The following is a 10,399-nucleotide window of genomic DNA, read 5'->3' on the forward strand; positions in this document are numbered from 1 at the left end:
CAATCCAGAGACAAAAGAAGTTACCATGGTGTTCTCTCATCTGGAATCATGTGAAGAACCAGCTCTGTGGTGAATAGCAAACAGATAATTAACAATTTGTATAAAATACAGGATGACAATTAAGTGGTACTGTAAGAGTAAGCATATCAGAGTTCTACCTTAATGAAAATACATTTAGTGTTACTGCAGGGAAAAAAAAAATGTAAATTTTGATAACAGGCAATAAGTAGAACAAATATTTACTGTCAGAATAAAACAAACATCATTTTAAAGCAGCTGTCTCCAATGGTGCCTGTGTCTCTGTCTGGAAAGAAAACTGCTTTCTTCCTACAAATGAAGCAGTGGAGACTCATTCAGTATTCTCTCTCTTGTAAGAGTTTAAAATAAAGTTTGCAGGTGCTGCTGAACCAATTCAGAAGTGGTGCTAAGAGGAGTTTGGTTAGACTCGCAGTGAGTGTTCTTAACAAGCAAAATTCCTTCTGAATTACCAGTTCTGTTTCCTGAATGTGAAGGGGCAGAAATAACGAATGAAGTCATGATACGGGGATACTAAACTCTCTGTTTTTTTATTATTATTATTAAGAGCAATCAAAATACATCACTTAGTAAGGATCCATTGAGAAAAGTAAATGAACACTTTGGTCACATTTGACCTAAGAGGAAAGCAGAAGTTGTTATTAGATGTGGCCTTCACTGGTAACAACTACATTAGTCTTACAAGACTAGGTTTTCAGATAAAGGTGTAGTTTCATGGTAACAGAGGTAGGAAAAGGTATCAAAAATAGTCGAGCAAGTCTCTGAAGTATCTAAAACAAAACAAGCTTCTATTTCCTAACAGCATGTAACACAGAATTTTGAACTTGTTTTGAACCTTTTGTTTCACTTTTAAGTCAAAATAGCTGACAAACTTCTAAATAGGCTGTCCTACTTGAGTGTAGCAGGCACAGGAGAGATGATCCTCAAAGTTCAGTCCCAAAGCAACTCCTCTTTTTAAATACAAGTTAAAAAACTTACTGTCATACTGTAGGAATGAAATTTTTATTCAATACACAGATCTTTTAATTTGATGGGGACACAGAAAAGCATATCCCTTACATTTAAAATAAAAATAACAATTGTAGTTTTAATTTACTGCTCTAGGACCGATGAGCATGCTTCTGTTTCTCTTAGACTTGTTAAAAAAAGAAATACATTTATCAGCAGGAACCCCAATGAGAATGCCTTACCAGGAGAGGCCAGCCCAGACAATCTGCATTTCAGTTCTTCCAACAACGTCTAGTTTGTATGCAATGAATAATCAGATGCTAGATATCATTATAGTATGGCATAAAGAATAAATACCACCCACAAGCTGGTGAGGAGCAGCAGCACGCAGGCCCAGCCAACTTATGCATATGTATAAATTACTTGTCCTTAAAAAATTACCACTTTGCCTGGATTCCCTATGTCAATCTTACTAGAAGGAGTAAGAAAAGGTGCAAACAACAAGACCATCAGTACACATTCAAAGGAAAGACGTAAAACAAAGTTTAAAGAGCAAAAAGCTTCCACCCTCCTCTATATTTCAGCAAAGACTGTTGGTTAAAGTGCTTTCAGATTCTGCACTGCAGACAGGTTTGCAGAGCTGGCTGTTTGATAAGCTGTTCACAGTCTGTATGGGTATCTGCAGGGGGTTCCTGGAGCTGAACCCCTGAGCTGTTAGTTTCTGTAGCGGGGCATCTGTGGAGCTGGGGCTCCCTCTAAGGGAGCAGAGGAGGAGACTGTCATAAGCTGTCCTGCATGCATTTTCTCATTCACCCGCAGCTGACAGCCATCCTGCAGCATCCTTACAGCAATCCTTGCAATGTTTTTAGAGTCATCGAGTCCACTGTGAGGTCTCCCATCATAGCTCATGCCCAGCTTTTCAAGCATGATCATCAGCTTGGTCTGGTTCCTGGGAACCTGATGGAAAAAATGAACCATATTTAAGAATTAGGTTCTACAATGCACTGCAATATAAACAGATGCAGATTTTAAATACCACATGCTGCTTTCATGTTGCCTGTTGTTGGACCATTAATGCTTCAACTTCAAAGCAACTCGCTGAGGCAGGCATTCATTTTTCTGAGCTTGTCTAGACTCAGGACCATCTCAAGAACCTCTCACCATCATCAGCTCAAGAGGTGCCACCACTGGCAAAGGCAGAGGTCATGGTCCAGCTATGCTTAACAACCCTTATAAAAAAGGAATTACCAAAATGGCACAGCAGAGGGAATCAGGTTTTCTTTCTTTCTTTTTTCTTCTCAGTGCTAAGGGATTAAGAAGTATCAGGATCTTGATTTTTGCTGGCATCAAGTTTATGAATGTCTCCAAATACCACAGGAAACAGCGGCAACGCCTACAGCTGCCCATGTTTGTGTAGACAAGGAGGCTTAGCTGACTTGCCCATGCAAAGTGCTACACCAGGAAATGCCCAACTTCTCATTAACTATTAAATAAGCATTTGTCCTCCACAAAGGTCAAAGAAAAAACAAAAAGATATAAGAACTTTGGTTTGCTTTCTTGGTGGTGGCATTTGGGGTGGGGGAGAGGGCTGCTGTGTGGAGTCAGGAGTTGGGCTCGATAGTCCTTACAATGTCCCTTCCAACCTAGGATTATGATTACATGGGCATGGGACATAAACAGTTTTCAGACCTTGCACAATACTACTACTAGATTTAACAGCTAGGCAGAACAGAGATAGCACAGTTAACAAAACCCAGCAACACACAACTCCTGTTGTAACACCCACCAACTGGACAGGGGAGACACACCTGCAAGTTGTGGGTACTCCACAGGAAAAGCCACAACAGAGTCTTTGTCATTGATTTTGTCTGTCGGGATTATTTAGCGAGAGATTCAATTGCAGAACAGCTAAACACAAGCAGTGAACAACTGTAAGTTCTGCAAGTGTTTGCATTCAAAACAAAATGCCAAGAATTAAAAGAAACTGATTAATTCCAAGTTATAATCTTCATTGGCTTTGAAAGTGTAACACTCCCACTGCTATACAGATAAAGAAAAGGGTTTGTCTGGCTTGAATCCCATGGGATTAACAGGACAGTTCTGTGTTCTAATGTGCTTCCAGTAGAAAAAGTCACCTAGAAATGGTGTAATATTCGAGGTAACCATGTCATATTTGCCCAGCACAAAGTAAAGATCTTATTAAATGTCTCTTTTTTTTTTTGAGTTTACATTTGATATCACAATCCCCTAAAGAGGAGACTGTCAGCCAGGTTCAAATCATATTCAAACCAATGGTTTTGCTACATTGACTTGCAATTCTCTAGAATCTCTAATAACTTATTTTATGGTTATTTGACAGTGCAAGAAAGCAGTGATAAGAGATAACCCCAGTGCTGAACCAGGTATTATTTCCCTCTTGATAATTTGATGCAGCTAGATACGTCCTGATCTTTTCCTGTTCCCATCACCATGGAGATATCTGAGGGCAGTGATGTATTACTTAAGAACAGGAAACAATAACTGCAAAATCAATACAGATTTTTTCCAGCTAAGCTAAGCTTTGTTTTCAGTGAGATGTGAGCATGAAGAACACTGAAAATTAGGCATCGGGCAATCAGATTAAGTACTATAATTTCATATGACACAGGCAACAATCACAGGTACAAGAAGACGTGAGACAAACTGCATTTTCCTGCAAGAGAAACAACAGTGGATGCACACCTTATAGAAGTTGCCATACGATTTGCGAATGTTGATCCACCTCTTGGCAAATGAAGGGTGTTTGATACGGCTGACACGGCACTGGATACTCAAAAATTTACTCATATCCCAAGACCTTAATACATCATAGAGAAAAGAAAAACCATCAATAATGAATGATTCATATAGTCTCAATTTTAACTACTGCCAAGCTGAAGCACAAAAAGATGCCTGTCTTTGGTGTCAGTAGGAGGAAAACAGCTCAGATTAGGAAAAGCTGCCTACGGACGCAGAGTTTTTTAGTATTACATTGTTAATGATAGAGAAAATAAATAGAAGGAACATTTTTACTATGATGGTTTCAGATCTGGTATAGTTGAAACAAAGAAGCAGCCTGCCAACTTCCCAGCCTACACATCGACTCTAACACAGCCAAAGGCTTGTACACCAGAGGCATAAACAGTTCCTGCAGAGCAAATGATACCTTAAATGTTCCTGATCACTCAGTATGCATCTCTCTCTCCTTAACTAATGCTATTGAATCAAGACTGTGCTTAGTTTTAGGAGAGCCAGACCCCACATGCTTCCATCCTTCCTTTCTAAAGGGAACCACTCCAACAAGTTTACTATAGCTTGAAGCTTACAAAGCCATTTTTTCCTCTCCTGCAGCTGTCTACACAATCACTGCACCTATTTTCCTTGAGGAGCATCACTGAGGGGATTTCCCTGAAGAATTCCAGACATATTTTAAGCCCAACTAAGCTAGTATAACTAGTTTTATACCAGTTTTGTCTCCATACTGTCTCTTTAAAAATCTTCTATTGCTCTCAAAGATACTAACCCAATCATAGGGAAAGTCGGTCAAATACAATTAGCTGTCAATTATCCAAATAATAGTAATGGAATTCAATCTTTAATTCACTCCTTAGTTTTAAGGTGTACACAGAACTCCATTGTAAAAATCAAGTCTCATGTGACAGCTCTTAAATGCCCTTACTGTTCACACCAGGCACAACCACATTTCAGCAGTAAAGGCTCTTCACCAGAAGAGGTGTGTGATTTATAGACATTATCCAAACCCTCAGGAATTCTGAGGAAAAAAAAGGCCAGCAGACAAAATAATTTTCCCATTTGGTAAATTGGATGAATTAAGTGTTTTGTTGTGCTTTAATTCATCTACTGTGATACTGCTGACACTGGAACAGGTTGCCCAAGGAGGCTGTGGATGCCCCATCCCTGGAGGCATTTGAGGCCAGGCTGGATGTGGCTCTGAGTATCCTGGTCTGGTGGTTGGTGATCCTGCACATAGCAGGGGGTTGAAACCTAGATGATTTTTGAGGCCCTTTTCAACCCAGGCCATGTTATGATTCTATGATACTTCTCAAGTTGCTCATGCGATGGACTAGAACACTTCTCTGTGTTTTACCTGAGAATAGTCTCAGGGAGCTATAGCAAGACTCCTTCCCATGCTCTTTTTTTTTTCTTTTTATTTTTTTTAACAAACTCTGGTCTTCTTGCAAGGTTTGTCCCTTTTTAGTTCAGCACAGCACTGTATTTTGCTAACCTAGTCAAGTGCTAAGATACACAGGATGCAACACAATCACAGCACCACCTTCAGATTCAGGAGAGAACAGGACCTGGTTAGAACTAAGTGCAGTATGAAAATCAGGTGGAAACAGAGAATTACAAATCAAAAGGACAAGAAGCCTACTGAACATCATCTAGTTGCATGCAGAAACTTGGCAAGGAAACTGTGCCACCTAGTGGACTTGAAGCTTCATTTCAAACTGTTCAGCTTTTCTGACTCACTTAAAAGTTTAAAACTGGAATAAAAGCAAAACAGAAGTGTGGTAGTCTATCTTTAACAATATTGTTACAAAGATTTTGAAGCTTTAGAGCATGTTGGAAGTTACATAAGGACATACCCATCTGTCAACATGCAATAGCTGTACTTTGTTCCCAGTTCTCGCTGCCTCATCCAGTCTACAACATTCTGCAGAACTTGAGGAAATGTATCAGCTTTATCAACAATGTCCTAAGAGAACAAGTACAGGAGAGGTGAGGAACATTTATTTTCAGGAAAACACAGTGTGAAGGTAAGAACTGTACTGATATACAGGCACTTGCCAAGTCAGTACAGTGCCTTCGCAATAACTGGAAGCAGACTATACATTAAAATAAGCAGCAAAGTAGGCAGATTTTTCTAAACTGAAAAAAAAAAAAGCATCATAAAAACACCACTAAAAATCCAGACCCCAAATGGTACTTATAAAAGTAACCAGGCTGGTCACCCACTGAACTTGGATTAAAGTCTTCGAGCTTGTATCTCAGACTCCCTCTCATGTTACTTGATTATAAGTTATTGTTATCCTCGGACTCCTTAACTCTTGAGAAGAAAAGTCTCAGAAAAGGAACCACTGCAATTCAAAAGATGCATTCCCACACTGATGCTTACATTTCTACATATTATTAGAAAAGGAATTTTCTTCCCTACAGCTCCTAATTACGCCTGGATGACCAACTTAGTAAACTGACTATCAGTTCTGGGGAAGTAGCTGAAAGAGGGGAAAAAACAAGGGCTACAAAAAAATTCTTCCAGAAGAATTACAAAACAAGTCTGAAAATATCAACACCACATCACATTTTCCTCAATTTTTCCCCAAGTAAAAACAAGCACAAATTACCTGAGTGATCCCTGTCAGACCAACACAAAATTCGGAAAGCTTGGGATTGATCTCTGGCTTCACATATTGCTGGAATGTATCCTCCTGTGGTAAGAGAATCAGTCAGCAGCAGCATGCTATGGAGCCTGAAAGGCAACTTTTCTGCTTGCTCAAAAGACAATAATTAGTGGCTACAATCTAATGTAGCATCGCAGATTACTGGAAATTCTCCAGTTAAAACTTCCAGGTATTTAATTGTACCATTAGTCAGAAGCATCTGCAATTTCAGTGTCTCACAATTTCAGTTAGATAGCAGGTAAGTTTCTCCTACGAGCAACATGTGCTGGAACACAGCACTTAGGACAGCAAATCTCTATGAGATAGTTTTAAAACTAGACAGCTCTCAGTCTGTGAGAAGGCCTAACCCACTGAGAAGCAGAGCTTCTCTGAACCCCCTTCTAGAACTCTGCATTTCTCCTTGCTCACTGCTTCAGAGGAGACCATGGAACATCTTAATTCTTGTAAACGATAAATCCCTAAAGCCCCAGAAACAGCTTTGTGGATCTAAAAGCAGAGAGAAGGAAGAGGGGGAAAAAAAAGAGGGAGAGACTGAGAAAGTCTGCTTGTTATCAGTAGAGAGAGACAACAGCAGGGACAGCTTCTTTCAGACCAGGAAGTTAGCTTTGTTCGTGTGCAAGAGGCACAGAGGACAGGTCCTGGAGGGGGGAAAAACAAAGCTGCAATTTTTAATGAAGTTCAACGTCTATCTAGGAAATAATCTAGACTTTCTGAAGCAAAGAAGTTATAACAAAGAACAGCATACTGACTCATTATGAGGTCACTTACTATCTCCAAGGTATGTGTGTTTAATAAGACAACAGGAAACTCAATTATTTCGTGTATAAATTCAGGTGGGTTTCCTTCTTCACATGTTGCTTCAAAGTCAACAATGCAGATGTAGTCATAGTAGCTGTCTCCATTAACAGATTCTTTCTGCATCAGCTTCTGTTTCTTATAATAGTTCTTCAGTCTCTTCTTCAGCACATCCTTCACTCCTCTAAAGAGATAAGGAAAGTAACTAGGGTTACGCTCTCATTTAATCAATTAATGCACTGTTGTACAACCACAGCTATACTCAGCATTCAAATGCTTATCATTTAAAGCCTCATTTTGAGCATTAGCACTTATGAAGACTAAATTCAATATCATACTGTTAACACTCAATTTTCTGTGATAATGTAGAGGCTGCAATATCCCAGACAACTGATGTGCCTAGATAATATCATTATTCTGAGAGAGGCTCAGAAGCACGGTGCAGACGCCCAGTGCCTTTGCAGAGTCACCTCCAGTTCAGCAAACCTCAGCAGTCTCTGCTATTGTGCAGCCCAAGTCTTTGTAAATTGCTCATTAGTAACGTTTGGTCCAGGAAGCAGTACTGCTTCATTACTTCTCCCTGCGTCCCCTGCATGAAGGACTTGAACTTCAGGTATTTCTGTATCAGTGGCACAGTTAATTCAGAATCCAGCTGGAATGCCCACATTATAAATTTGTGTCAGTTTAGATTTTAAAATTGCACTTGATTAACTTGATTGAAATACCCTACAATTTATTTCAGTTGTCAGAAAAACTTCCGGTTTTAGGTCTGACAAGTGAATGTAGTTAATGTTTCTTTTTAGCACCAATATTGTAACACCGAAGGACAGGTGCCAGAATTGCTACATGTTGAACCAGAGTTAAACAGACAAGGACAAATTATTTCTGGAAGATATTTTTGAAAACACGTATTTCAAATGAAAGTAAGTGAAACTGTGACTTGTAGCAAGTGATACTGTTAGAAAAGCAGCCCACTGATTTACAAAGAAAAAATGGAACTGGACTATTAAACCTGATGTTGAAAACATCAGCCTCTTCTACAAACACTGAACTGCCTTTTTCATTGTGATTTATTCTTCTGGTTTAACTCAGTGATAGTATGAAATCTGACAGAGGGAAAAATTACTGTTTGTCTCTAACCAACTTATAAAAGAAGTTGAAAGACGAGATGTTTTTTTGATTGAAATTATCTCAGAGGAAAGGATGGTGTATGGCTATCTGCTCAATCCCCTGCATCAGAGATGATGTCCCATTTGCTTACATGTGAGACTTATTCTGATCAACTTAATTAGTTGAATACAGCGACAACTATAAACAAACAAACCCAAACTACTCAGTCTAAGAGAAAAATAAAAAACACGTTTCAGAGTTTCTACAACTGAATAAAACAAAAAAAGAAGATTCATAACCTTGGAGGAAGTCACAAATACGGCATCTGCTATTTGATTTCTGCTTAAATTTAAGGCAGAATAACTGCTGGACAGCTGTGCAAATTATGGTTGAACAGGTTATGTTTGTATCAAAAAATGGTAACTTTCACTTGTTTGCATCACCAGGTGAGACAGCACGCATTTCTGAAACCACATGAAGCATTGCCATGCGCATTAATCCTGCAACAAAAGCTCCAACAAGATTGCACGCAAACCAAATCACATAAACCAGTGTGAGATGGCACGGCACGCCTCCTTTTCACTTTGCGCTGTGTGTTTAAGCCTTAAAATAACCTTTCCTTCTGGCTCTACCATGCTCAAAGATAAACCTGAAGGTTCACAGCTCAGCCTAACCTGGTGTCAAGTTTGAACTCCGCAAGTTTACTTCTAAGCTCATCTCTGGTCATTCTGTTGATGCAGCCATTGGTCATAGCAATTTCTTTGTAAACGGGATCGCTGAAGTCATTCGGATTGGAAGCTGTGTTTTTCCCATTGGTTTCTTGATCGCTGACCCTGCACTGCAGCTTACCCTGCAAGGAAGAAAAGCCTGAAGGTCAAGGCATTTGCTAGATCGCTAACATTTATGCCCAAACACGTTAAAACCTCACACCGCTGTACTCATGGTTGGACTAAACGAGCTCCCTTAGGGACAGGAACTCAACTCAGCATCCAAGCCTGCTTAGAGCATCTCCGGCCTGCACATTTCCACAGAAAAACAAGGGGCAGAAGTCGAAAGGGCTGAGTACGTGCCCGAAGTAACGTCAAATCTAAGGGACGAAGCCAGATAGGCAGTCGGAGCTCAATGGAAAAGCTCGTTTCTCGGGTACGAGCTACCAAAACCTCGACGGAAGCGGGAGAGCTCGCTCATCATCTTATTAAGCCCCGTCCACGCTGCTTTCCCCGCGCAGCCGGGCGCACGACACGGGAAGAGCATCACGAGGCCCCGCGAAGGCCCGGCGCCTGCCCCGCCCACCCCGGCCCGGCGCCGGAGACGCTCCGGAGATCCGCTCCGCAGCCGGACGGGGCCGGCAGGGCGAGCAGGGCTCCGGAGGCCCGGGACGCGGCAGGGACGGGCAGGCCCGGGGCGGGCGCCGCTCGGCGCATGCCCGGCACTCACCGGCGGGCGGGCGGCCTGCGGGCGGTTCTCCTTCTGCTCCTCCATGGCCGCGGCGCGAACGGCGGCCCGCTGGAGGCGGGGAGAGCGGCGGGCCCGCCTCGGGGCCGGGCTGAACAAACCGCCTCCTCCCGTCGGGCCGTTGGTGCCGGGCGGGGCGGGTCGTGTGCGCCTGCGCTTGCGGAAGTGGAAGTGGTGCGCGTGGAGGCGTGCCGACCGTCCGGCTGCTCCGGGCCGGGTATGGACACCGGCGGTACCTCGGGTGTCCCTGGAAGCTGAGATAAGCTGAGATGCCAGCGACAGGGGAGAACCTCCGGTCACTGAGCATGCTGGCACTCACTGCTGCTCTCTGCTCGTGCCGCTCCTCCCTTAATCAACACTTAACAGCGAAGAACACGAGTAGATTTTACGCGATTACTGTTTGAGGAGACAGGAAGAGTTTGGGAAAAAGTGTGTATAGATCTTTGGGATAAATTCCAAATCTGAGCAGCGGGTAGGGCATCTAGGTCCCTGTGCAGCAGGAGGCAGGATGGCACCATCCCTACATCCCTTTCCTATTAGCCCCACTTCAAAGCACACTCGGTAACTCCCAGGGAAACCTAAGCATGGAAGAAGTGAGGCATCAGGCTGATGGT

At 42.1% G+C, this 10,399-nt stretch overlaps 1 protein-coding gene across 1 annotated transcript; it reads right to left on the reverse strand.

The window, feature by feature from the left end:
* Positions 1-539: 539 nt before the first annotated feature.
* ERI1 (exoribonuclease 1) lies at positions 540-9,899 on the reverse strand. The gene is made up of 7 exons (XM_052682285.1): positions 9,768-9,899; positions 9,005-9,180; positions 7,194-7,404; positions 6,369-6,452; positions 5,610-5,719; positions 3,706-3,820; positions 540-1,941 (listed from the first exon to the last, which is right to left on the reverse strand). The coding sequence occupies exons 1-7, from the start codon at positions 9,810-9,812 to the stop codon at positions 1,699-1,701; spliced, it is 984 nt and encodes a 327-aa protein (XP_052538245.1). The 5' UTR covers positions 9,813-9,899; the 3' UTR covers positions 540-1,698.
* Positions 9,900-10,399: the final 500 nt, after the last annotated feature.

The sequence above is a fragment of the Tympanuchus pallidicinctus genome, unplaced genomic scaffold, assembly GCF_026119805.1.
Source record: "Tympanuchus pallidicinctus isolate F22 unplaced genomic scaffold, pur_lepc_1.0 scaffold2, whole genome shotgun sequence".
NCBI classification, from domain to species: Eukaryota; Metazoa; Chordata; class Aves; order Galliformes; family Phasianidae; genus Tympanuchus; species Tympanuchus pallidicinctus.

Bases quoted from the DNA above. Each gene is read 5' to 3' on its own strand.
- ERI1 (XM_052682285.1), bottom strand. From the start codon at position 9,812: ATGGAGGAGCAGAAGGAGAACCGCCCGCAGGCCGCCCGCCCGCCG. The intron at 7,405-9,004 runs GTTAGGCTGAGC...TTATCTCTTTAG, and splicing joins GAGTTCAAACTTGACACCAG to AGGAGTGAAGGATGTGCTGA. The intron at 5,720-6,368 runs GTAATTTGTGCT...TTGTTCTCTTAG, and splicing joins GTCTGACAGGGATCACTCAG to GACATTGTTGATAAAGCTGA.